The sequence below is a fragment of the Dendrobates tinctorius genome, unplaced genomic scaffold (assembly GCF_039654945.1).
Source record: "Dendrobates tinctorius isolate UK_male_01 unplaced genomic scaffold, ASM3965494v1 ptg000008l, whole genome shotgun sequence".
NCBI lineage: Eukaryota > Metazoa > Chordata > Amphibia > Anura > Dendrobatidae > Dendrobates > Dendrobates tinctorius.
This window is the reverse complement of record NW_027361676.1, coordinates 70,131,342-70,157,561: the sequence shown is the minus strand read 5'-3', so window position 1 is coordinate 70,157,561 and position 26,220 is coordinate 70,131,342. Positions and strand designations below refer to the sequence as shown.

Sequence of the window (26,220 nt, the reverse complement as noted above, 5' to 3'; positions counted from 1 at the left end):
GACTCCCCATACTGTGTCCACATGCATTAACCCGTTCGCTCCCCATACTGTCTGCACCCAACCCCCATACTGTTTCCTCACACATACTCTGTGTCCTCAAATCTCCCCACACACATTAAATCCCCCCCATTCCCACTCCAAATCCCTCACACATTAAATACCCCCCATCCACACTCCAAATCCCTCACACATTAAATAACCCCCATCCCCACTCCCAAATCCCCCCACATTATGTACCCCCCACTCCAAATCCCCCACACATTAACCCCATCCCCACTCATTAACCCCCATCCCCACTCCAAATCTCCCACACATTAAATAACCCCCATCCCCACTCCCAAATCCCTCCCCACACATTATGTACCCACCACTCCAAATCCCCCACATATTAACCCCATCCCCACTCAGTAACCCCCCCAAACAATAACCCCCATCCCCACTCATTAATTCCATCCCCACTCATTAACCCCCCCGTCCCTACTCACAAATCCCCCAACACATTATGTACCCCCCACTCCAAATCCCCCCACACATTAACCCCCATCCCCACTCATTAACCCCCCACACAATAATTCCATCCCCACTCATTAACCCTCCACACATTAATTCCATCCCCATTCAATAACCCCCATCTCCACTCATTAACCCCCCATCCCCACTCATTAACCCGCCACAAATTAACCCCCATCCCCACTCATTAACCCCCCACATTAACCCCCCACACATAATCCCCATTCCCACTCTTTAACCCCCCACACACAGTAACCCCATCCCCACTCATTAACCCCACTACACATTAACCCCCATCCCCACTCTTTAACCCCCCCACACAGTAACCCCCATCCCCACTCATTAACCCCCATCGCCACACATTAACACCACCCCATCTCCCATCTTCAGTGGTTTCTTCAGCTCCACATGGAGCACACTTACCACCAGCGCTGAGCGTTCACTCTGGGCGCCGGGGAGTGACGTCAGCAGCGTGATCACATGACATGTCACGCTGCTGACGTCGCTCTGGCCCGGCGGTCAGAGCTGCAATTGTACTGGCGTCTATACAGACGCCAGAACAATTGTTCCCTGGGAGCCGGCACGCGCACCTTCTCTGCGCCAGCTGTCAGCTTGACAGCTGACACAGAGAACCGCCGACTCTCAGGCCAGGGGGGGGCGGCAGAACGCAGCCGCCAGGGAGGACACTGCGGACCGCTGCATTAGGCGGCCCGGACTGCGCCCCCTGCCGGCTGCGCCCAGGGCAACTGCCCTGGCTGCCCCCCCCCCCTAGATACGCCCCTGCTCTGCCGCAACATCATGTCAGATTACATAGCAAAAACTTGCATTCTATTCAATGCAGGCCACAAGCAAAATGTGCAAATCCCACCTCTAAAATAGCTGCATAGCAGTAAGATGAAAACAAGGTACACAAGTTTTTGGATGTGCAACTGAGAATTCTGAGAATTTAGACAAGCAACTGAGAATTTTCTAAGAATTACTCTTACATATGATTTTGTTATATTATTTTTTCAGGAAAGTGGACTAAAGGATAAAGTAAATGTTATTCTATTCTCTGATCATGGCATGACTGATATATTCTGGATGGAGAAAGTGATAGAACTTGAAAAATATATTGACTTTAATGACATTTTGCAAATAAAAGACAAAGGTCCTGTTGTGAGTCTGTGGCCTGCTGAGGGTAAATACGACAAGGTATGTGGTCCTCCTCTGTACTATTGCATTAAAGATTACTGTTTGGTCACCTTACTACTTTCATTTTAACTTCAGGCATATAGGTCGCCCTCCCAGGGCTGTGGGGTACTCGGTACCGGGCCGGTGTCAGGGGAATGTGTCACAGCAGCGGTGACCCGGTCCGTAGCCCTGGGCGCCCAAGTAATGGGGAAATGTAGTTAATGGAATGGAATAGTTCGTGACGCCACCTGTGGTGTTCGGCAAGTGAGATGTTAAGCCGACGCTGCATGCAGATCCACTGGGAATGATGGTAGGGTGCAGCAAAGGTGTAAAAGCTCCCCACAGGTGAAGCTATAGTTCCAGGGCAGTGTAGAGGTGGATGGCATGGTGATGTAGCAGTGTCGAAAGGGTAGGAAGCAGACAAGACACAGCGGGGTGCAATTTCTGTACCTTTACTTGATAACTGCAGACCAGGGTCCTGATTACAGATGGTAACGGAGCAGGCTAGCCTGGAAGCAACTCAGGGATTCTCTCTCAGCAGACGGGCTGTGCAGTCTCCTTCCCTAGCTCTTATTTGAATGAAGTACTCCAAGTACAGAGTTACACTGAAGTTCCTCCTGTCGGATGTTCCCAAGAACCTTACTTGCACGGCAGACAGCTGTAGCCTCTCTCGGGGACGCCTCTCTTTCTCTCAGTCCTGGCTCTCTATCCAAGCTGCTGTTGTGCCTCAAGTCTTAGATGGGAGTAGAGTATTTACAGCCTCCTATTCCTCTGGTATCTGTTGTAGGACCGTTAGTATCCATACAACTGTGGAGACCAGGCTCCAGTTCATGCGCTCTCAAGCTGAGGGAGCTCTCCTTCCTAGCTCAACCTCCAGCTTCACCCTCCGCAGACTAACTGACTACTCCTTCCTCTTGGCCCTCAGGGGGCATTCCTCCCCTTAATCCTGGTTCAGAGTTCCCCCTGCTGGCCTGGAGTGGAACTGTGTTGCATGTATGGATTGACTGCGAGAGAGACCCATCATTGCCTCCAAGCCTGGCATTACCCTCCCCTGGAGGAAGGCAAAGCCACTGTGGCGACCATACTCCTGGGGGCGCCACACATATTCTGGTTGTCATTGATGTTCAAGGTATTTTGGTGCTATTTAGTCTTCCGTCGGTGTGAATAGCACATTGAGACTTATTTCATTATCCCAGTTGTCTCTTTATAGAATAAAAGAACTTTATTTTAAATTTACAAATAAAATCACAAACCAGATATTGTAAAGAAAGCACAGCAAGAGCAGTTTGTATGCAAAATATGTGACCAAAGTAGCAACCCCATAATGAATTTATAAGTTTTTGTCCCTAGAGTACTCAAAAATAAGTGGGTCGTGGGGTTTCTGCTACTAGAATTCATGTTGATTGAATGTAATTTTTGTTAACCTATCAACAATTATTTAATTTCCCTACAGCACCACAACAGGTGAAATTATTCATTACATGATTTTTATTTAAAGTGGTGGGCTGTCTGTGTAATTCATGAATGCGCCAAGTATCCAGAGAGAGAGCGATGGTCTTTGTAGCCGCTATAGCTAAGGCCTCATTAATGTGTCTTTTTTTCTCATACAAGTGATATCTGTGGCTTTCATGGACGGCCAGTGTACCTATGATAATCTAATCACATGTCCGACTTTTACCTTAGACTGAGTGGTCCTTTTAAAATATGAGGCATGTCCGATTTTGATCCAAGGGTCAAATCAAAATTGGCAATAGAAGTCTATGGGTTCATGAAAAAAAATCATCTGAGTGCGATCTGATTTTCATGGACTGTCAGAAGGGAGACAATGGAGAAACTTTTTTTCTTCCACATTCATAAAAACTGACACTCGGATCAAACTCTGATCGACATTTCATCAAAATATTCATTCTGTTTTTCCCATACATTAGAAAAATGGATGTCTGAATGAGGCCTAATATATAAGAATCCTGGATTAGCTATCAAGTGTGTAACTAAAATCCTTGGGGGGGTCCCCCTACAACAACCAGTTTGTAGCTCTGATGCGTTCACCCTTGTGGCTCTGCTTGGCTCCAGGTCCATAAAGATATACTTTCCTCCTCAATCAAAAGCAAAGAGAGCACAAATACATACAGACAAAATTGTTTTACAGTTACAAATACTACTATACTCTGATTCCTACCAGCTTACTTTAACCCCTTCCCGACCTTTGATGCCACGTAGGTGTCATGAAAAGTGGTGCCATTCCGACCCATGAGGCCTATGTGGTGTCATGAATTCATAGCCCCCCTGCGAGTCGGGTGACCGGAGTCACTGAAAGGTCCCCTGACCTATACACAGAGGAACCTTTGTAGTTCACCTCGGGGGGGTGGTGGCTTTGCCCCCACGTGGCTACGATCGTTCTGATTGGCTGTTTCACTTTTAACAGCCAATCAGAACGATTGTAATATTTCACCAATGAAATTTCTTGAAATATCACAATCCAGCCACGGCCGATGCTGCAATAGCATCTGCCATGGCTGGAGACACTGATCAGACCCCCCCCCCACTACTGACGGCACCGATCAGCCGCCGCCACCGACTGATGGTGCCGATCAGCCGCCGCCGTCATAATCTGCTCCTCCCACCTTCCGATCACCCCCCTCACCCTCCATGGTGCCTCCAATGTCCCTCTGGCCGTCCCATGTCCCGCCATCCCGGATCATGGGCGCCGTCATCTTGGAAAATGGCGGGCGCATGCGCAGTGCGCCCGCAGGAATCTGCAAAGCTGCAGATTCATTCATTTATTTTGATCACTGTGATAAACTCTCATAGTGTTCAAAATAAAAAAAAAGTAAACCGCCCCCCCTTATCACCCCCATAGGCAGACACAAATAATAAAATTAAAGAAAATATTTTTATTTTTCCATTAGGGTTAGAATTAGGGTTGGAATTAGGGTTAGGGTTGGAATTAGGGATAGGGTTAGAAATAGGGTTAGGGTTGGAATTAGGGTTAAGAGTAGGGTTAGGGGTGGGTTGGGATTAGGGTTAGGCTTGTGGTTAGGGTTAGAGTTGGGATTAGGGTTAGGGGTGTGTTGGGGTTAGGGTTGTTGTTAGGGTTATGATTAGGGTTAGGGGTGTGCTGGGGTTAGGGTTGGCGTTAGAATTGAGGCCACTGTTTAGGCACATCACGCGGTCTCCAAACGCGACATGGCGCCACCATTTATTCCAGCCAATTTTGCATTCAAAAAGTCAAACGGTGCTCCCTCCATTCCGTATCCCCACATGTGCCCAAACAGTGGTTTACCCCCACATATGGGGTATCAGCATACTCAGGCAAAATTGCACAACAACTTTGGTGGTCTACCGTAACTTCTAATGTTACCCTTGGGAAAATAAAAAATTGGGGGCTAAAAAATTGTTTTTGTGGAAAAAAAAATGATTTTTTAATTTCTCGGCTCTGTGTTGTAAACGTCTGTGAAGCACTTGGGGGTTCAAAGTGCTCACCACACATCTAGATAAGTTCCTTGGGCGGTCAAGATTCCATAATGGGGTCACTTGTGGGGGGTTTCCACTGTTTAGGCACATCAGGGGCTCTGCAAACATAACATGAGCCCCGCAGACTATTCCATCAAGTCGGCATTTCAAAACGTCACTACTTTCCTTCCGAGCCCCGACCTGTGCCCAAACAGTGGTTCCCCCCCACATATAGGGTACAGCATACTCAGGACAAACTGGACAACAACTTTTGGGGTCCAATTTATCCTGTTATCCTTGGGAAAATAAAAAATAGCGGGCTAAAAAATTCTTTATTTTCATGGCTCTGCATTTATAAACTTCTGTGAAGCACTTGGGGGTTCAAAGTGCTCACTACACATATAGATAAGCTCCTTGGGGGTTCTAGTTTCCAAAATGGGGTCACTTGTGGGGGGTTTCTACTGTATAGGCACATCAGGGGCTCTACAAACGCAACATGATGCCCGCAGAGCATTCCATCAAAGTCTGCATTACAAAATGGCGTTCCTTCCCTTCCGAGCCCCGACGTGTGCCCAAACAGTGGTCCCCCCCACATATGGGGTATTGGTGTACTCAGGACAAATTGCACAACAACTTTTATGGTCCAATTTCTCCTGTTAGCCTTGTGAAAATAAAAAATAGCGGGCTAAAAAATCATATTTGAGGGAAATTTTTTTGTTTTTTTATTTTCACTGCTCTGCTTTATAAACTTCTGTGAAGCACTTGGGGGTTCAAAGTGCTCACCACACATCTAGATAAGTTTCTTCAGGGGTCTAGTTTCCAAAATGGGGTCACTTGTGGGGGAGCTCCAATGTTTAGGCACACAGGGGCTCTCCAACACGACATGGTGTCCGCTAACAATTGGAGCTAATTTTCCATTCAAAAAGTCAAATGGCTCTCCTTCCCATCCGGGCCCTGCCGTGCGCCCAAACAGTGGTTTATGATCACATATGAGGTATCGGTGTACGCAGAAGAAATTGCCCAACAAAATTTAGGATCCATTTTATCCTGTTGCCCATGTTAAAATGAAAAAACAGGCTAAAAGAAAATATTTTTTGGAAAAATTAAAATGTCCATTTTTTCCTTCCACGTTGCTTTAGTTCCTGTGACGCACCTGAAGGGTGAATAATCTTCTTAAATGTAGTTTTGAGTAGCTTGAGGGGTGCAGTTTTTAGAATGGTGTCACTTTTGGGTATTTTCTGCCATATAGACCCCTCATAGTGACTTCAAATGTGAGGTGGTCCCTAAAAATTGGTTTTGTAAATTTTTTGTAAAAATGAGAAATCGCTGGTCAACTTTTAACCCTTATAACTTCCTAACAAAAAAAAAGTTTCCAAAATTGTGCTGATGTAAAGTAAACATGTGGGAAATGTTATTTAGTTACTATTTTGTGTCATATATCTTTCTGGTTTAACAGTATAAAAATTCAAAATTTGAAAATTGCTAAATTTTCAAAATTTTTGCCAAATTTCCATTTTTTTCACAAATAAACACAATAATTATCAACCTAACTTTACCACTAACATGAAGCCCAATATGTCACGAAAAAAACAATCTCAGAATCGCTAGGATGCGTTGAAGCGTTCCTGAGTTATTGCCTCATAAAGGGACACTGGTCATAATTGCAAAAAATGGCCTGGTCATTAAGATCAAAGAGGCTGGGTCATGAACGGTTTAAAGCACAAGAGAGGCATTTATTAGATGATAGGACCCATCAGAGAAGTGTCACCTTGTCGCAGTTGATGGGCTCACATGAACTGGCCAATTTGTGTGCTAAGAACCTTTAGTTTTGTAAGTAATTTTTTTCTTATTTTTTAATTTTTTTACTTTTTATCCCAGTTTACTCAGCAATTATGATAGATTTTGTGTTTGCATATATATATTTGTCTCTACAGTACAGAGTGCTGCTGTGTTCCTCCTTTTTGCAGGTTATGTATTCATTGCAGTAGGCATCTGTTCACACTATATGGAGGTGCAGGTCAGGTTTTTTGTTCTATGCAGTTATACAAGTAACAAATGCCACCAAAGAAAACTGAGCAAACAACCAACAATACCACTAAACAAATCAAATAATACTGCCACATCATGATCACATTTTATCAACACATATTAACCAATTAATATCACTACACTAATCATACGAACTAACATACTAACCTTTATAAATATCTGTCTTTAAGCCCTAACCCCTTGTGTAATTTGCTTAATTACAAAGAAATCTTAGAATTATCCCTGTAAAGCTATTAAAGGGAACCCATCATGTAAAATAAGAAGAATGACTGCAAGGCCATCCTCCTGTGGTGTTCAATTTGAGACACAAAGGAAGCATCACAAAGTGAAGAAAAAAAGCACATTTAAGCCCCCGTCACACATAGCGATCTCGCTAGCGAGATCGCTGCTGAGTCACAAGTTTTGTGACGCAACAGCCATCTCACCAGCGAGATCGCTGTGTGTGACACCTATCAGCGACCAGCCCCCCTGCCGGTATCGCTGATCGTTGTTGGAAAGCCCTGTACATTTTTTTGATCGCTGGTCTCCCGCTGGCCAGCACGCATCGCTGCGTGTGACAGGCGGGAGACCAGCGATCAGCGCGCTGGTAACTAAGGTAAACGCAGGGTTTCTAAGCAGTGCGTGGTGCTTAGAAACCCAATGTGTACCTTAGTTACCAGCGCGCTGATGCAGGGAACTGGTAACCAAGGTACACATCGGGTTTCTAAGTGACGCACACCCCTTAGAAACCCGATGTGTACCTTAGTTACCAGCTCCCTGCATTAGCGCGCTGGTAACTAAAGTACACAGCGTTGCTGGTGCTGATCGCTGGTGAAGCTGTCTGTTTGACAGCTCACCAGCGATCATGTAGCGACTCACCTGCGATCCTGACAAGTTGATATCGTTGTCGGGATCGCTGGTGAGTCGCTATGTGTGACGGGGCCCTTACTCTTTCAGTCACAGGGGTGGCACCAGCGCACGCTCTATGCGCTGAGTCGTGACTGAAACCGTGCCAGTGTAAGAGGGTGATCTAACCGCTTCACGCATTGTGAAGTTTTAGATCAGATAAAAAGGGGAAGCACAATGTTAGGAGTGACAGGTTCAAGGTCAGCGGATGCATAGGCCGCGAAGTGTCATATCAGTTTCAAGTCTCCCAAACAGCATGAGGTCATATATGAAGTTTTGCGCAGAACCCGGGTCGGCCTAGAGCCCAGAAGAGGCACCGGTTTCCATAGCTCTTTCTCTCCTAAGTGGAAGAAATTGGTTGAGTCACAGTGAGAGAGAAAGATGGTGGGAGCCTCATGGAAACTGTAATGCCTGATAGGAAGCCCCAACAGAAGATGATGAGGTGGGGGCTGTTAGGGCAAAATGGAGGCAAGATCTGGTAGCATACTGGGCAATGGTAACACAAACCGGAGGGGACTAATTTTCATGTCTCCTTGTGTATGCTGCAGCCATATGTATCCAAATCACACTGTAAAGCTGAACTTGTTGAAAAAGACCAAATATCTCCTGTTGCATGTGCAGCTGTTTCCTGGCCCAAAGATAAGAAGTAACAAGGTTTCTTGAATAACAAGTGAGTACTGTGCGAATCCCACAGCACAACACACATATTTCAAGTTCCTATTTAGAAGAGGGGTTTTAGGGTGAAGGGAAGCCAAAACCGTCCCACAGCACCATGCCATGGCCCCCCTTCACCAGCAGCACCCATGTGTCTGAAAGAGCAAGGTTGCCAGCAGCAGTGTGGCAGACTCATGGTGTCAGAATGCGATTAATCTGCATGACAGGTTCACTTTTTGAGTGGTTTTTTTTTTCTTCCAGTTACGTTTCATTTGAGTCTCAAATTGGAAGTCACAGAGGATGGCCCTGCAACCCCTTCTCTGCAGATTTTATCAACCCCTGCTGTAACAGGACTTCATAAGGGAGTGGCACTGCAGTCAGTTAGCACAGCTTCTGTCACTGCCATGTACTGTTTTAGGGGGTAATGAAAAAGTGAGTGCAGTTTCAGTTCCCACTGCCAGACTTCTTTTACGGCTGCTGTCCCCAGCTTCAATGGCCACCGCCACGTTTTTGTCCTCGCATCTTTGTTCACCGCCACCACAATTCCTGCTTCTGATGCAGGCTGAGTGACAGCAGCATCGCTTCTCAAATAAATTATCATCTGAGGGCCACGCTGTTGTCACTCACCCGGCTTCTATCACCTCCTTCTGATGGCAATACTTTTTTTTTTTTTTTTAAACTCTTTATTGAAATATTCCACAAAATAACATATTAAACATGTGACATTGCAGTAGAAGGAAAACAGAGTAATCCATCTAGTCGTCATCCACAACCTCAGCTATAAAAGCATACTTTCAATAATAAAGTAGACAAACCGCACAAATAAAATAGAACATTAAACATAGTGTATTCTGTTTTCCGTAACGTTGCATCATTAAAGAGTTCTAAATCAGGATTCTGAGTTAACAACAAGTCGGGTTATAGTAAGCAAATATTCCTAAGTCCACGTAAAGCATCACATTTTGCACTGAAAAATAAACACTTAAAGGATTATATCTCACATTTGAGGAATTTATGGCATCAGGAGCTAGTTGTGTCAGGGGCGAGTCACACCACTTTTCCCAAATTTTACCAAATTTGTATAGTATGTTCTCATAAGGAATTACATTGTTCACCAATTTTTTCCACAGATTAACCGAAGGGGACCTTCCCCCCATTCACCTCAATGCAATCGCTTTCCTAGCGAGAAAAAAACCTCCCCGAGAAATATTCTGTCATAATGAGTCCACATTTCTTCATCCACAGCACCCAACACACACATCTCTGGAGTACATTCAATTGGTATCTCAATTATCCTTTCTAGAGCAAAAATTACATCTTTCCAGTATCTTCTTATAATTCTACAATCCCAAATGAGATGCCAAAAATCTGCTCCCACCTCCCCGCATCTATGACATTCATCACTTACTCTTCCGCCGAATTTATGTAGTTTACTCGGGGCTAAATAGGATTGGTGTAGCATATGTAACTGAATCAATTTATTTGCTGCTGGAGACACCGTCGTATGCGCCTCCAGTGCGTCACTCCACTGGTCATCGGTGATGGAAGGGATTAGGTGCCTCCATTTATCTTCCACAGCCAATTGGGTGGAAGCAATCTTGGAATTTAACAGAAAGGTGTACAGAGAGGAAATCACACCCGTAGGTCCTTGAGTGGACAATATTCCTATTAGTGGATATTTAGATATTTGCATCCTGGGAAGCGGGAATTGAGATGCTATGGCATGCCTCAGCTGCAGATATCTATAAAACTCTCTATGAGGGATTCCAAATTTTATATGAAATTGTTCAAATGATAAAATTTGATTTTCAAAAATCTGATCGAGTGTTGTTATACCATTTTGCTTCCAGAAACCTATATCCTGCAAATTCTGAAGATGGGAAAATTCAGGATTATCCCATATCTGAATCTCCACAATCTGATCAGAAAACTTTAAAGTTTGTTTACCTTCCCGCCAAACCTGTATTGCCAAACTATGTGCAAACAGCAGGCCTCGAGGTGGTCTGTATGAACCTTCTAATACCGCCCATGGTGTACATCCTCCCAGAAAATGAATGAGATGAGCCTCTACGTTATTAAGCCTGTCAGGGAACAACCCATATCTTAAATATCGTAACTGGCCAGCCAGATAGTACAAAAAAAGATCAGGTACCGCATATCCACCCTGCCTCTTGGGCCTCTGCATGGTACCAATACCTACTTTAGGCCTAGATGAGCCCCATATATATGCTGCTATCAAGCTATGCATTTTCTTAAAGTAACCCTTGGGGACTTTAATTGACATGTGTTCCAGCATATATAGACACTTTGGAAGGATTATCATTTTAATTAATCCAATTCTGCCTGCTACAGACAGTGGGAGTCGGGACCATAGTTAAAAAAATTTTTTCATCATATCCTCAAGGGGGTATATATTGTCTTCAAGGTCTTTAATCGGATTCCGCTTATTCACTATGCCCAAATACTTACAATAAATCTTGGTATTACCTGCAAACCAAACAACACGGTTACTGCTATATTATGCAATATTGGCATGACCATCGACTTACTCCAATTAATTTTAAGACCCGAAAATTTCCCAAAGCCATCAATAAGGTCAATTGCTCTAGGAAGGGACTGTTCAATCCCATCCAAGAAGAGCACTAGGTCATCCGCATACAATCCTACCTTATCCACTCTAGAATTAATATTGATTCCCTTCACCAAATGGTCCTGTCTAATCTTAAGTGCAATTGTTTCAATCACCAGCGCAAAGAGCATCGGAGACAGTGGGCAGCCCTGTCTGGTCCCCCTACTCAAGTTGAAATATTCCGACAGCACGTCATTCACCAGTATATTAGCAATTCGATCCATCTACAAAATTGAACTGAGAAGCCAAACCTCAGAAGCACCCGCTGTAAGAACTTCCACTCCAAGGAATCAAAGGCCTTTGCAGTATCTAAAGAGGCTATCGCCCAAGATCTTTTATATTTATGGCCTATCTGCGTCAGAACCTGCACTCTTCTAATACTCGAGGAGGTGGATCTTCCTGGCATAAAGCCAGTTTGATCCTCATGTACAATGCCCAATATTACAGCTTTTAATCTATTAGCAATAAGTTTCATAAGAATTTTATAATCAGTATTGAGCAAGGATATGGGACGATAGGATCCACACTCCTCAGTAGGCTTATCAGGCATTGGAATCACCACAATAGTGGCATCATAAAAGAACTGGGGGAGTGAATGTCCTGCAAGTGCCTCAGAAAGGGTCTGCAACAGGACCAGTCCCAACTGATCTGTGTCTTTTATATAGCTCTGCGGGCATACCGTCAGGGCCAGGAATTTTCCCATTTGACAGGGACATAGTGGCCTCCCGGATTTCCTCCAAAGTGATGTTCCTGTCCAAGAATGCCCTCTCCTCAAAAGAAAGTTTTGGAAATTCAATCTTGTCCAGATACACATCAATTTCTTCCACAGTATGATTCGATTGAGAACCATACAATTCTTAAAAGTGCTCCTCAAATCTGTTTGCAATTTGGTCAGATTTGAGTAATGGGGTTCCCTCTTTTGTATTGATGGACAGAATGGATGGGGACATTTGATTTTGCTGGACTATATATGTCAAAAATTTACTTGATTGGTTGCCAAGTTCAAAATAGGTTTGTTTAGTAAAAAAAAGTTTTTTCTGGGCTTTTTCTTGTAAGCATAACATATATTCCCTCCCTTTCCCAAGCCACTTTATGCAGAGAGTTTTCAGAGGGGCTATTAACATAATCGTCTTCCAATGATTTACATTCCTCTGCAAGCTCTGCTCCCCAGTATATGACTCCCTTTTAATGTATGCAATTGTGGATTTAACACATCCCCCTCAAATATGCTTTGAGTGTGTCCCACATCACTAACCTATCAGGGAAATCATCATGTTCGGTTATAAAGACATTGAGTTGGTCTATTATTCTATCTTGATCTTGCTCCCCAATAAGGGATAGCCAAAATGGATGTATATGGAATCTCTTTTGTCTACCAGGGCCATCCAGATGAAGGGACACCACCAGTGGAGAATGATCTGATATTGCCCCAGGAAAGTACTCTGTCACGCAGATCCGGCAATACAGCACTATTTCCAAATGCATGATCGATTCTGGATAAACAGCGAGCAGCTGGCATGTAACAGGAGAATTCTTCCTTAAAGGGATGCTGCTGTCTCCATAGATCAATCCAGCCCATCTCCTCTATAAAAGCACCCAGCACAGTAGTGCCCTGGCCGCCAGGTCTGAGATTTGCGGCACTCATTTTATCCAGATAAGGATTGAGAATCATGTTAAAATCTCCGAGGCACAATATCTTAGCATCTGGATGCTGTGATACAAAGATCGCAGCTTGATGGAGTATGTCCATCCTGGCCGAAGAGGAGCTATAAATATTAAGGAGTACATAAGGGACCATATCTATAAATGCATATCGAAAGATATATCTTCCCTCTGAGTCCCTCCTAGCTGCCTGTACTGACCATCTCAAAGACCTGTGCACCATAACAACCACCCCCCGGGAATAGGACGTATGTGTAGAATGTTTCTGCCATTGTATCCAATGCTTATTCGTCCTGGATATAGTCTCTGGTGTCAAATGAGTTTCCTGAAGGCATATTATCTGCGCTTGCGTTCTACGTATATGAGAGAATACCATATTTCGTTTCCTAGCACTCCCCAACCCTCTAATGTTCCACGATAGGACTTTAAGTGATGTCATTTAGATTGCATAGAAAATCTTTACTCAGGTCAGTATTCACTTTTGATTCATTCAGCTCCATCAAGTACAAATCACTCATGCGCACTAAATTATAGATGCAATGCTGCGTCTTATCTGGAATTCCAATTAAACTAATAACTATTGACCAACAGTGGTCACAAAAACAAGACAAGGGATGCCCATAAGCTTCTCCGAACTGAAGTATAAGTATAGTCGTTGTATTCTTCATTTACCCGAACCACCATTAATAGATATAACGGATTTAGTGCATATTCCTAAAGTAGCTTCCACCATCCCCCTTCCAGGAAGACACCCCCAGGACTGTTGATCCGGCCACTCAGTTTTAACTAAACTCATAGGGTAACCGAGCCACCGGACCGCGAAATGCGGCACAAACGCCCGCAGAAATGAGCGCCCCGCCACATCCCCATTTGAATTCTCAACAATCGTTATTATCCCCCAAGGAACGGGAGCCAAATGTCTGCATACATAGATAAACATTTAGAGAAGAGGAGATATGTCAACATCTAACCAATCAGTAAACTTAAATTTTTTTAAACAAAACTATATGGGAGCAGTTATTGTCAGAATTGCATTAAGCTACCATTACAATTATCAAACCCTTACACGTACACAAGTGTGAAACACAGGTATTGCGAAAGGTTTAGAACAAAAGACTCGGCAAGATTAACTTGTATTATCACCACTTTCGGCGTTTTTCTCTCAAGGAGATCCATTCCTCCGCCTCCGCCTGGGTCTGGAAGAAAGTTACCTTATCCCCATCCACCACTCTGTCTAGCTGGGTACGCCATTGAATAGATATTTGAGCTCTTCTAACGTCTCTTAACAGAAATGTAAATCTGCCAAAAAGTCCGGGAATAACATCACAGTAGTACTTTCGAACTTGATTGTTTGGGCCTTTCTTGCCAACTGCAGAATATAATCTCTGTCCTTCCAGTTAAAGAATCTGGCGTTTAGAGGTCTAGGAGGAGTCCCCGGAGGATTTGGTTTTCCAGGCACCCTGTTATGATTGGGTCACCGAGGAGGAAAACAAAACCAAGCTAAGCCACAGAAAACCAGAGAGGTCGGTAACTAAGCAGATTGCAGACCCCTGATCCTATCCACACAACTAGCAGTAGCCGTGGAGTGTACCTACGATGATTCTAGACACCGACACAGCCGGAGGACTAAATGGCACTAAAGCAAGAAAAGGGGAAATCTAAACTGCCCCAGAGCAGACCCCAAAGGAATAGATAGCCCCCAAACATATATTGTCGGTGAGACAAGATGAAAACACAAACACAGGTAGGAAAATAGGCTGAGCAAACGATGGGGCCCACACTAACTAGAAAGGACAGGAAAGGAAAGATACTGTCTGCAATCATGCCAAAAAACCCTGCAAAAATGTCCAACACTTCTGATAGCAAAAAAACCCTGAAGTCACTAGACTTCACCCACTATATCAGCACTCTGGCATATTCTGAAAACAGAGCAAAAAGAGGCCAATCTAATAAGGGACAAAAAGCAAACTGGCACAAACAGTAACATAAGGATGGAAATTCAGCACAGCCCCAGCCGGGGCTGGCTGACCACAAAAACTGAATAGGCAAAACCAGATCAAATGTGAGCAATAGCAAAGAACACTTAGCTTGAGAATGCAGGGACTGAACTGGAAACTAAGACCTCAGGAGGCAGGAAAAATCACCAGCAGGGATAGAGGGAGTCAGCTGTCTCAAATCCAGTCAGAGACTCCAGATGTCCAATTGTCGTCCTCATCAGGTGGCAGGTGGCATGATCCAGGTTGTGTTATGAATGAGTCACCGTAGGAGGCAAAAACAGAAATGCTAGCTAAGTCCAGAAAACCAGAGAAGTTGGCAGCTATCGGATTGCAGACCCCTGAACCTAACAACAACAACTAGCAGTAGCCGTGGGCGGTTCCTACCGTGCCCTAGACCCCTCGATCACAGCTGGAGAACTACATAGCCTAAAGACAGAAAAGGAAATCTAAACTGCCCCAGAGCAGACCCCAAAGCAATAGGCAGCCCCCAACATATAATGACGGTGAAGCAGATGAAAAAACACACAGATAGAAAGATAGGCTGAGCAAATGATGGGGCCCAAGCTGACTAAATAGGACAGAATAGAAAAGCTGCTGTCTGCAATCCGCCAAAACCCTTTCAAAAACAAGAGCCAACAGACTGATAGGGAAAAAGGCCCTGAAGACGCTAGGCTTCAAAAGACTATATCAGTACTCAGGTATTATCTGAAGACAGAGCAAAAAGGAAATCAGCTCACCCAGCAGGGAAAGGCAGAAATCCAGAAAAACAAGGCAAAACAAAACCAAAACACAAATGCAAAAAGTAGAGCAGAAAACTTAGCTTTTGAGGAGCAGGAATCAGACTGGTCTCCAAGAATCCCTCAGAGTAATCACACGCAAGGCAGAAGGGCGTCGGCTGCCTTATATCCAGTCAGCAATCCCAGTCACCCAGTCATCATCATTCTGCTCAGGTGCTTTGTAATCAGCCTCACTACCTTCCTTCACCAGAAGAGGGAGTTCATCAGACCTCAATGGTGAAGGGGAAAATGAACTCACAACAGTACCTCCATCTTGAGGAGGGGTCACCAAACCCTCATCCACGCCACCAGGGCGATCAGGGTGAGCCTGATGAAAGGCACGCACCAATCTTTTGGCATGAATATCAGAGGCAGAGACCCAGGAATTATCCTCCTGACCATAACCCTTCCACTTAACCAAATACTGGAGTCTCCGTCTAGCCAGACCGGAATCCAGTATCTTTTCTACCTCATATTCCATGTTACCTTCAACTAATACAGGGTCCGGAGGTGCCACCCCAGGAACAACTGGTTCAACAAACCTCTTCAACAAGGACTTATGAAACCCATTATGAATTTTAAATGTGACAGGAAGAGCCAAACGAAAAGAGACCGGATTAATAATCTCCAAAATCTTGTAAGGTCCAATAAATCTAGGCTTAAACTTAGGAGAAGCCACCTTCATAGCGATATATTTTTTGATGATAACCAAACCATATCACCAACCTTAAACTGGGGACCAATGGTCCTATGTCGGTTGGAAAACCGCTGGGCCTTTTCCTGGGAGAGAGATAACTTATCCACCACTTGGTCCCATATCTGGTGCATTCTCTCCACCACAGTGTCAACACCTGGGCAGGCAGAAGGCTCCACCTGCCCTGAAGAAAATCGAGGATGAAACCCAAAGTTACAAAAAAAGGAGACATCAAAGTGGCAGAACTAGCTCTATTATTTAAAGCAAATTCGGCCAAGGGCAAAAATGAAACCCAATCATCCTGATCAGTGGAAATAAAACATCTCAAATACGACTCCAAGGTCTGGTTTGTTCTCTCAGTCTGCCCATTGGTCTGAGGGTGAAAAGCAGAGGAGAAGGACAACTGAATTCCCAGCTTGGAACAGAAAGTCCTCCAAAATCTAGACACAAATTGAACTCCTCTGTCAGATACAATGTTCTCAGGAATCCCGTGCAAGCGAACCACCTGTTGCAAAAACAGGGGCACCAACTCAGAGGAAGATGGCAACTTAGGGAGTGGTACAAGATGAACCATCTTAGAGAACCTATCACAAATCACCCAAATAACAGTCATTCTCTGAGAGACAGGCATATCAGAGATGAAATCCATTGAAATATGGGTCCATGGCCTCCTGGGGACCGGCAAAGGCATCAACAACCCACTAGAGAGAGAACAAGGTTTAGACCGGGAGCAAGTCCCACAGGACTGCACAAAATTCCTGACATCACGAGACAAGGCGGGCCACCAAAAAGACCGACTCACCAGATCTCTAGTACCAAAAATACCTGGATGACCAGCCAATGCAGAGCAATGAACTTCAGACATCACTCTCTTCTTCCACTGGTCAGGAACATACAACTTTCCACTGGGACAACGCTCAGGTTTGTCCTCCTGGAACTCTTCCAGAGCATGTCTCAAATCGGGTGAGATGGCAGAAAGAACTACCCCTTCGCCTAAGATGGTAGCAGGCTTGGTCACCACAAGAGAATCAGCAAAGAAGCTCCTAGAGAGGGCGTCTGCCTTGACATTCTTAGTGCCAGGAAGAAAAGAGACCACAAAATCAAAACTTGTAAAAAACAAGGCCCACCTAGCCTGTCTAGGGTTCAAGCGTTTGGCCGACTCCAGGTAAATCAAATTCTTGTGGTCAGTGAGGACCACGACTTGGTGTTTAGCTCCCTCCAACCAATGTCTCCACTCCTCAAATGCCCATTTCATGGCTAACAGTTCCCGATTCCCCACATCATAGTTACGTTCAGATGGAGAGAACTTTCGGGAAAAGAAAGCACAGGGATTCATTCTAGATGTTACAGGATCCTTTTGGGACAGAACAGCTCCTGCACCAATCTCAGAAGCGTCCACCTCTACCTGGAACGGGAGTGAGACATCAGGTTGCCGCAAAACCGGGGCAGAAGTGAATCTTCGCTTCAGCTCCTGAAAGGAAGAAACAGCCTCCGGAGAGCAATTCAACACATCAGCACCCTTTTTAGTCAGATCAGTCAATGGCTTGGCAATACTAGAAAATTTTGCTATAAATTTCCGATAAAAATTAGCAAAACCCAAAAACTTCTGGAGGGCCTTCAAAGTGGTGGGCTGAACCCAATCATAAATGGCCTGTACCTTGGCCGGGTCCATTTCAATAGTTGACGGAGACAAAATAAATCCCAAAAATGAAATCCTCTGTACCCCAAAAAGGCATTTCGATCCTTTGACATACAGGGAATTCTCCCTCAAGATCCGGAACACAGTCCGAACATGTTCCATATGAGAATCCCAATCCTTGGAGAAGATCAAAATATCATCCAGATAGATAATCAAAAATGTATCCACAAAGTCTCGGAAAATGTCGTTCATGAAGCACTGGAAGACAGAAGGGGCATTAGTGAGCCCAAAAGGCATCACCAGGTACTCAAAATGTCCCTCCAGAGTATTAAACGCCGTCTTCCATTCATCCCCATGCTTAATGCGGATAAGATTATACGCCCCCCTGAGGTCAAGCTTGGTAAACCAGCAAGCACCTTTAACTCTGGAGAATAGATCCGAAATCAGGGGTAACGGATACTGATATTTAATAGTAATTTTGTTGAGGGCACGATAATCAATGCAAGGCCTTAATGAACCATCCTTTTTGGCCACGAAAAAAAACCCGGCACCTAAGGGTGAAGAGGATGGTCTAATATGACCCATCTCCAACGCCTCCTTAATATAGGATCGCATAGCCTCATGCTCGGGTACAGATAAATTGAAGAGCCGACCCTTAGGAAATTTACACCCCGGGCTCAGTTCAATTGCACAGTCATAACTCCTATGAAGACGCAAAGACGCAGACTCATTCTCACTAAATACATCATAAAAGTCCGCCAAATAGTCAGGAACATCATGCGACTGAGGAGAGGTGGAAAAAACCGGAGTCTCACTAAGGGCACACCGACAACCCCAACTCACCACAGACACAGATTTCCAATCCAAAACTGGATTATGAATTTGCAACCAGGGAAACCCCAGAACAATGGTATCATGCAAATTATGCAACACCAAAAATCTGCAATTTTCTTGATGGTCTGGGGCGACCCGCATTACCACCTGGGTCCAAAACTGAGGTTTATTTTTCGCCAAAGGAGTAGCATCAATTCCCCTCAAAGGGATAGGCGTCCGCAGAGGTGTCATCGGAAATCCACAACGTTTAGCAAAATCCATGTCCATTAGATTCAGGGCTGCTCCCGAATCCACAAAAGCCTTGGCGGAAAATGTGGACAGGGAGCAGATCAGAGTAATTGCCAGAAGAAACTTAGGTTGAACACCACCCACAGAAAACGTGTGTGCAAAACGTTTCTCTCGTTTAGGACAGACAGAAATAATATGTGAGGCATCTCCACAAAAAAACACAGCTTATTACGCCTTCTGAACTCCTGACGTTGCTCCCTGGACAAAACTCTATCACATTGCATAGGTTCAGACACTTGTTCAACAGGTGGCAACACCTCTCATGCAGTCCTGCGTTCACGTAAACGTCGATCAACCTGAGTGGCTAATGACATAGAATCGTCAAGACCAGAGGGAACAGGAAATCCCACCATAGTATCTTTTACGGCTTCTGACAAACCCTTCCGAAAGAGAGCTGCCAAGGCATTATCATTCCAGGCAGTAAGGACCGCCCACTTTCTGAATTTTTGACAGTACAATTCTGCAGAATCTCGACCCTGGCTCAATGCCAACAGGGTCTTTTCAGCCTGATCAATAGCATTAGGTTCGTCATACAACAACCCCAAGGCTTGAAAAAATGTGTTCACATTAGTCAGAATAGGATCATCTGGTTTCAAAGAAAACGCCCAATCCTGGGGATCGCCATGCAGCAAAGAGATGACAATTTTAACCCTCTGTGCGGAGCTCCCGGACGAGTTAGGCTTCAAGGCAAAAAATAATTTACAATTATTTTTGAAATTCAAAAATTTAGACTGATCCCCAAAAAACACATCAGGGGTAGGGTTCTTTGGTTCAGCAGCATGTGAATGAGCAAGGTAGGCGGAAATTCCCCGCACTTCCACAGCGAGCTGCTCCACACGATCAGACAATTGCTTTATCTCCATTGAGAGAAAAAAAAAATTCCCCTTACGGCCTCAGAGATATAGAGGAAAAAATATACACTTTTTTTTTTTTTTTTTTTTACAATTCTTTCCTGCTATTGAGTACCCTAGGATCTGCGGTATGGCGGGTGATTCTGTTATGAATGAGTCACAGTAGGAGGCAAAAACAGAAATACTAGCAAAGTCCAGAAAACCAGAGAAGTTGGCAGCTATCGGATTGCAGACCCCTGAACCTAACAACAACAACAACTAGCAGTAGCCGTGGGGGGTTCCTACCGTGCCCTAGACCCCTCGATCACAGCCGGAGAACTACATAGCCTAAAGACAGAAAGGGAAATCTAAACTACCCCAGAGCAGACCCAAAAGCAATAGGCAGCCCCCAACATATAATGACGGTGAAGCAGATGAAAAAACACTCACACAGATATAAAGATAGGCTGAGCAAATGATGGGGCCCAAGCTAACTAAATAGGACAGAATAGAAAAGCTGCTGTCTGCAATCCGCCAAAACCCTCTCAAAAACAAGAGCCAACAGACTGATAGGGAAAAAGGCCCTGAAGACGCTAGGCTTCAAAAGACTATATCAGTACTCAGGTATTATCTGAAGACAGAGCAAAAAGGAAATCAACTCACCCAGCAGGGAAAGGCAGGACTCCAGAAAAACAAGGCAAAACCAAAACACAAATGCAAAAAGTAGAGCAGAAAACTTAGCTTTTGAGGAGCAGGAATCAGACTGGTCTCCAAGAATCCCTCAGAGTAATCACCCGCAAGGCAGAAGGGCGTCGGCTGCCTTATATCCAGTCAGCAATCCCAGTCACCCAGTCATCATCATTCTGCTCAGGTGCTTTGTAATCAGCCTCACTACCTTCTTTCACCAGAAGAGGGAGTTCATCAGACCTCAATGGTGAAGGGGAAAATTAACTCACAACAAGGTTGGATATGACAGAGAAAATGCACAAGTAACCTTTTTTTTCCTTTAGCTGTGTGCTAAAATTTGGTTTTTGCCCCCGGTGGCCATTAGGGTCATTGCACTGTGGTGGTTTCAGTTCTATTTTCCCCCCTGGTGGCCATTAGGGTCATTGCACTGTGGTGGTTTCAGTTCTAGTTTCCCCCGATGGCCATTAGGGTCATTGCACTTTGGTTACTTTAGTTTTGTGCACTTAATTATAAAACAGGTGTGATTGCTCTATAAAAGTGTCAGGTGTGATAATCACGGGTGGTGATAATCCTCAGTTACAAGCAAGCCTGGGTGAAGGATGGAGCTGAAGGAGAGTCCTGGGCAGCTCAGTGAGAGTACTGGAGTGGCAGCTATGGTGTATGCGAGGAGGGCTGGCATGGCTTGGTGGAGTTGCAGCTATGGTGTCAGCAAGGAGTTCTTGCATGGCTTGGTGGAGTGGCAGCTATGGTGTAGAGCTGCACTCATGATGCTGGACTCTTTTGCTGGAAAGCTGGACTCATATGCTGGACAGCTGCACGCAGGTGGTGGACTCTGTTTGCTCCAAGGCTGCACTATGGTGTTGGATCCAGTCGGAGGAAAAGATGCACGCAGGTGGTGGGCTCTGTTGCTGGGAGCGTAAGCAACAGAGCAAAGCTAAGTGGTGTTTCCCTGTTTTGTCTCTTTTCCTTATGTGTGTTTTAGTGCAGTGGTGGGATTAGTTTCCGCACCGTCCACTTCACTAGTGAGGGTTTAGGTGCAGGGCGAGTCAGGGTTTTAAGGTTCCTGATCGTCGCCTGGTGCGGAACCGGCCTAGGGAACGTTAGGAGTGTAGAGACACTGACTCAGGGGAGTGCAGGAGGTCTCCACTTCCCCGTTCTCTATCGCAGGTCCACCATTGTTATTGTTACCCAGGTTTTCCCCTTATTGCTTAAATTCGCCTTACTGGAGGCGGGGTTTCCAGATATTCATGTATTTCCGAAATTTGCCTTTTGGAGGCGGCGTATCCAGCTGCACGTTTTATCATTTAAATTCGCCCAACTGGAGGCGGTGTATCCAGGGTCACGCGTGTCATCTAAATCCGCCCTGCTGGAGGCGCTGTGTCCAGCCACGCGTGACCATGACAGCAGGTCTCTGTTAACTAGATCAGCTTCATTACCTCCTGCAACCACCAGAGGGAGCCTGGAAAGAGAACTCACGACTCCTCTGTCAATACAACCAGCTCCAACACCCTCACCAGCAACCAGAGGTAGACCAGAAAGTGAATTCACAACAGCACCCGATGTGCTCGCTCCACGGCGAACGCAGCAGAGAAGATGGCCTCCAGGAATAGATCACGCATCCATTTTTCCATGAAGCTGCTTGGATTATTAGCTTCTGCTCTCTCCGGTAATCCAATTATACGAATATTGTTCCTCCTCGATCTATTCTCCAAATCGACGTGTTTCTGGATACACAACTCTAATTTTTGTTCTATGAGTCTGAGACGTTCTGGTAAAGGTGCTGTTTGATCCTCCAAATTTGAAATTCTGTCCTCCGCCTGTCTGACTTTCTCTCCCAAATTGGACATGTCATTGCGGAGGAGACCCAAGTCAGTCTTTACCTCGCCGATTTTCCCAGTCAGTGAGGCTGTACTATTCTGAATGGCGACCAGTAGCTGTGCGGAGACCTGTTTCAGGGTGGGTTCCGAATCCATGTCTTCTGGCTCCTGTAACAGCGATGTTTCCTCTTGATTTGATTTATTTAAGGATTTTTTGGTTGTTGAGCTGGCCCCTCTAGCATAGGTTTTCAACTTGTCAACTGCAGATTGTGATTTATGAGGGCCTATAATGCACTTCCAAGATATGTACGTGGTCCAAGATCAACTTATTAGTAATAATGTGGCATGCCTTTGCAGAATATTTTGGTGGTCCGGAAATTAATTTCAAACGGGCTGCAGAGTCATAATTCTGTTTGATTCAGTGGTGTATACTTATGTGCCACAAACAAAGTACATAAGAAGAACACAGGGTGGCAGCAGAGAGCTGTGATCTGCAAAACAAGTAGTTCCTCACACAATGGCCATGATCCTCATCCTGCCTTCAGTGACCAACAGCAGGGGTAAGTTTCACCACCTCACCCACGTGTTGGGGGGGGTTCCCCAAGATGGCCACCATCCCTCAGCTCCATTCCCGCCACTGGTGCTCCACAACTTCAGGGGGGTCCGATACCAGCGCTCAGCCTCCCGACGCTCTCCGCAGCCCCTCCACTCTTGTCAACTCACCGGGAAGCCAGCCAGCAGGTGAGTCATGAGGCACGCAGAGCTGATGTTTGCCTGCTTCAGCACGTCCAACGCGCCTCTGCCACAGCTCTGTCTGCGCTCTGTATCACGAGCCAGACAGGGTCCCAACTTCTCCCGGTGGTCCTCCGGTATGCTCCCTCACCACTGCCTGCCTTTAGTGCTCCGTTTAGCGGTCAGGAGAGCTATTTTGTGCCGTTACTGACAGGAGCGCAGTAGTATGCGACCTCTCTCCTTAGCGTCTTGGCTACGCCCCCTGATGGCAATACTTTGCTATCACTCCCCTGATAACTTCAGCAGTGGCAGAAGCTGTTAAAATATTTTATTTTATTCGTATTGCAACAACATTTTCTGCAGCACTTTACAATTAAGCGGGGAAACACATAATTTAACAGTTATATATTTCTAGGTGGTAGATACCAGTTGTACACCGGCGCTCTGTATACCCTATATGTCTATACTGTACAGTTAAAGTGACTTTCTCTCTATACTCGATTTCCCTTGTTCTCCATTTGGCCCAGAATGCCATGACAAATTCTTCTTGTTTCTGAAGAATGTAACACGCAGAAATCTTTGGCTCATCGCTATTTTACTACCTCCTCATTTTTACCCATCTCTAAACAAACTTCTTAATTTCCTACATGGTAATAATTTCACTCTCTTTGCAATATACCAGTTTTGTGTCCCCCGAAAGTAATAGTGCACTCCTTGTAATATCACAGTTAAACATAACGCCCTCGTTATATCCCTGTACAATAAACTCCCTTTTTCTGCCCATGTAATATATTTAGATTCCCACATGCCTCTGAACTATCAGAATGATCCCAATTTGTGGCCCCCTGTACATAATTATGACCTATACAATTATTTTGCCCCTTTTTGTGCCTACGTACAATTTATGTCTCCTTTTTGCTTCATTAGAATAGTTTTGTCCCCATGCCGGACGCATGTGGCATAATTCAGTGTGATGTCTGGAAAACGTGGATACATTTAAAAATGGTACCAGGCACTCTTCACTTCCATGACTGATCTCATCCCTCTGCGACCGCGATCCCTATGACGCTGCTAACAATTCTCTGATACTGTTTGAAAATGTGTCTCATGAACCATAGCCCTTAAGAAACCCTAAAATAGGAGGAAATTACAGCAGCTTATTGAAGTGGAAAGAAAAAAATAATAAAAAAAAGGGTTTGTTGTCTGTCCAAATGACAATTGTTTAGTGTGACACCATCTTACGGTATCTTGTCCCTTTTGACAGGTGTACAACCAGTTGAAAAACGTGCAGCACATGGATGTCTGTGAAAAGGACCAGATACCAGATCGATTTTATTACAAGAAGGGAAGATTTGTGCCACCAATAACTCTGACAGCTGAACAGGGTTGGTTCATAACACAGGTGGGCATGAAGCGGGCGATTCTACTTTATAATGGAACTTTTTATGTAGCTCCTAATAATTATGTTTTCTTTAGAGTAAAGAGAAACTTCCCTACTGGAATAATGGCACAGCCACTAATCAAGGTTGGCAGCATGGGTGGCATGGATATGACAATGAGTTGATAGATATGAGAGGATTCTTTTTGGCATCTGGCCCAGGTAGCTATTCATGTAGCTGTTTTTCCTGTTAAATTGTGTTTCTCTATTTCACAATATAGCAGAATAGTACAACTGTGTTGTGCGCATTAAAATTAGCTTTGCTGTCAGTGCATGTGGAGTCCACATTTCCACTCTGAACATCTCAAATGATTAATGTGGTTGTGAAGTCATGACATATTGAAAAGCTTTCCACAGCATAGGTCATCAATATGAAATAATTGGGGGTAAAATACCAACACCCCTACTGATCAGCTTGATTTACTTTGATCAGCGGGGTCACAACGGCCCCTTGTGCTTCCCAGCCCCACCCAGCTTGTTGGAGCTGGGCGCAAATTACATGAAAATACCAAAAATTGCAAAATTTTGATCAGTCAGTTGTACAAGAAGTATTGTTTCTCCTTGCAGAGATTGACATGCATATTTCCCAGAGGAGCACTGCAGATATAAGTCTCCTCACCTCGGCATGCTTAGCATGTCAATCTCCGCAAGGAGAAATGATAGTTGATTATCGGTCAGACGCCTCTCACACAGCCAAGCCAGATCTCACACTTTGCGCTGATGAGGGGCGGTACCCCGAAACAAAGTGTCTGCAAATTGAGACTCTGGTTTGGCTTTTATCCTAAGTCATGTGACAAGGCTCGTTAAAGGGTCGACATTGACTTTTAGGATTGCTACTTCCAATAGGTGGCACTAGAGTTCTAGTCCTCTTCCTCTCTGAAGAGACAATTTGCATATCGATCAGTCAGTTGCAAATTTTCAAAGCTTTTTACAACAGTTTATGGCATAAAAACTTTGAGGAATTGATGCTTTTTGAATGTAGCTGCAAAGCGCAGCTCCGTTCCGTGTTTTGTGGCGGCTGCTGGGTACTGCAGAACAACTCTCAGGCTATGTGCACACGTTGCAGATTTTGTTTCGGATCCACAGTGTTTTTTCCGCGCGGAATTGCACCAAATCCATAAAGGGTAGCTCAAGCAATGTTAACCCCTTACTGCCATGTGACGTACTATCCCGTCCATGTGCCCTGGGACTTAATTCCCAGGGACAGGGTAGTACATCACAGCGATCAGCGGCTCCCCACGTGGTGAGCGCCGCTGATCGCGGCCGGGTGTCAGCTGATTATCACAGCTGACACCCGGCACAATGTGTCAGGGGCGGTCACGGATCGCCCCGACACGTTAACCCCTTGCACACCATGATCAAACACGATTGCGGTGTACCGGGGGTTAAAGGGAAGCATCGGCAGGGAGGGGGCTCCCTCCGTGCTTCCCTGAGCCCCCCACAGCTGCGCAATGTGCAGCACTGCTGTGGGGG

The 26,220-nt window shown here is 45.0% G+C and overlaps 1 protein-coding gene across 1 annotated transcript in view; it reads left to right on the top strand.

Annotated features, from left to right (window-relative positions):
• The window catches only part of ENPP6 (ectonucleotide pyrophosphatase/phosphodiesterase 6), a 74,725-nt gene that overhangs the window by 36,894 nt on the left and 11,611 nt on the right, over window positions 1-26,220 (top strand). Inside the window, exons 5-7 of the mRNA XM_073578270.1 lie at window positions 1,525-1,704; window positions 24,574-24,711; window positions 24,786-24,909. Of these exons, the coding sequence (XP_073434371.1) occupies window positions 1,525-1,704; window positions 24,574-24,711; window positions 24,786-24,909 (442 nt within the window). The remainder of the gene's footprint in view (window positions 1-1,524; window positions 1,705-24,573; window positions 24,712-24,785; window positions 24,910-26,220) is intronic.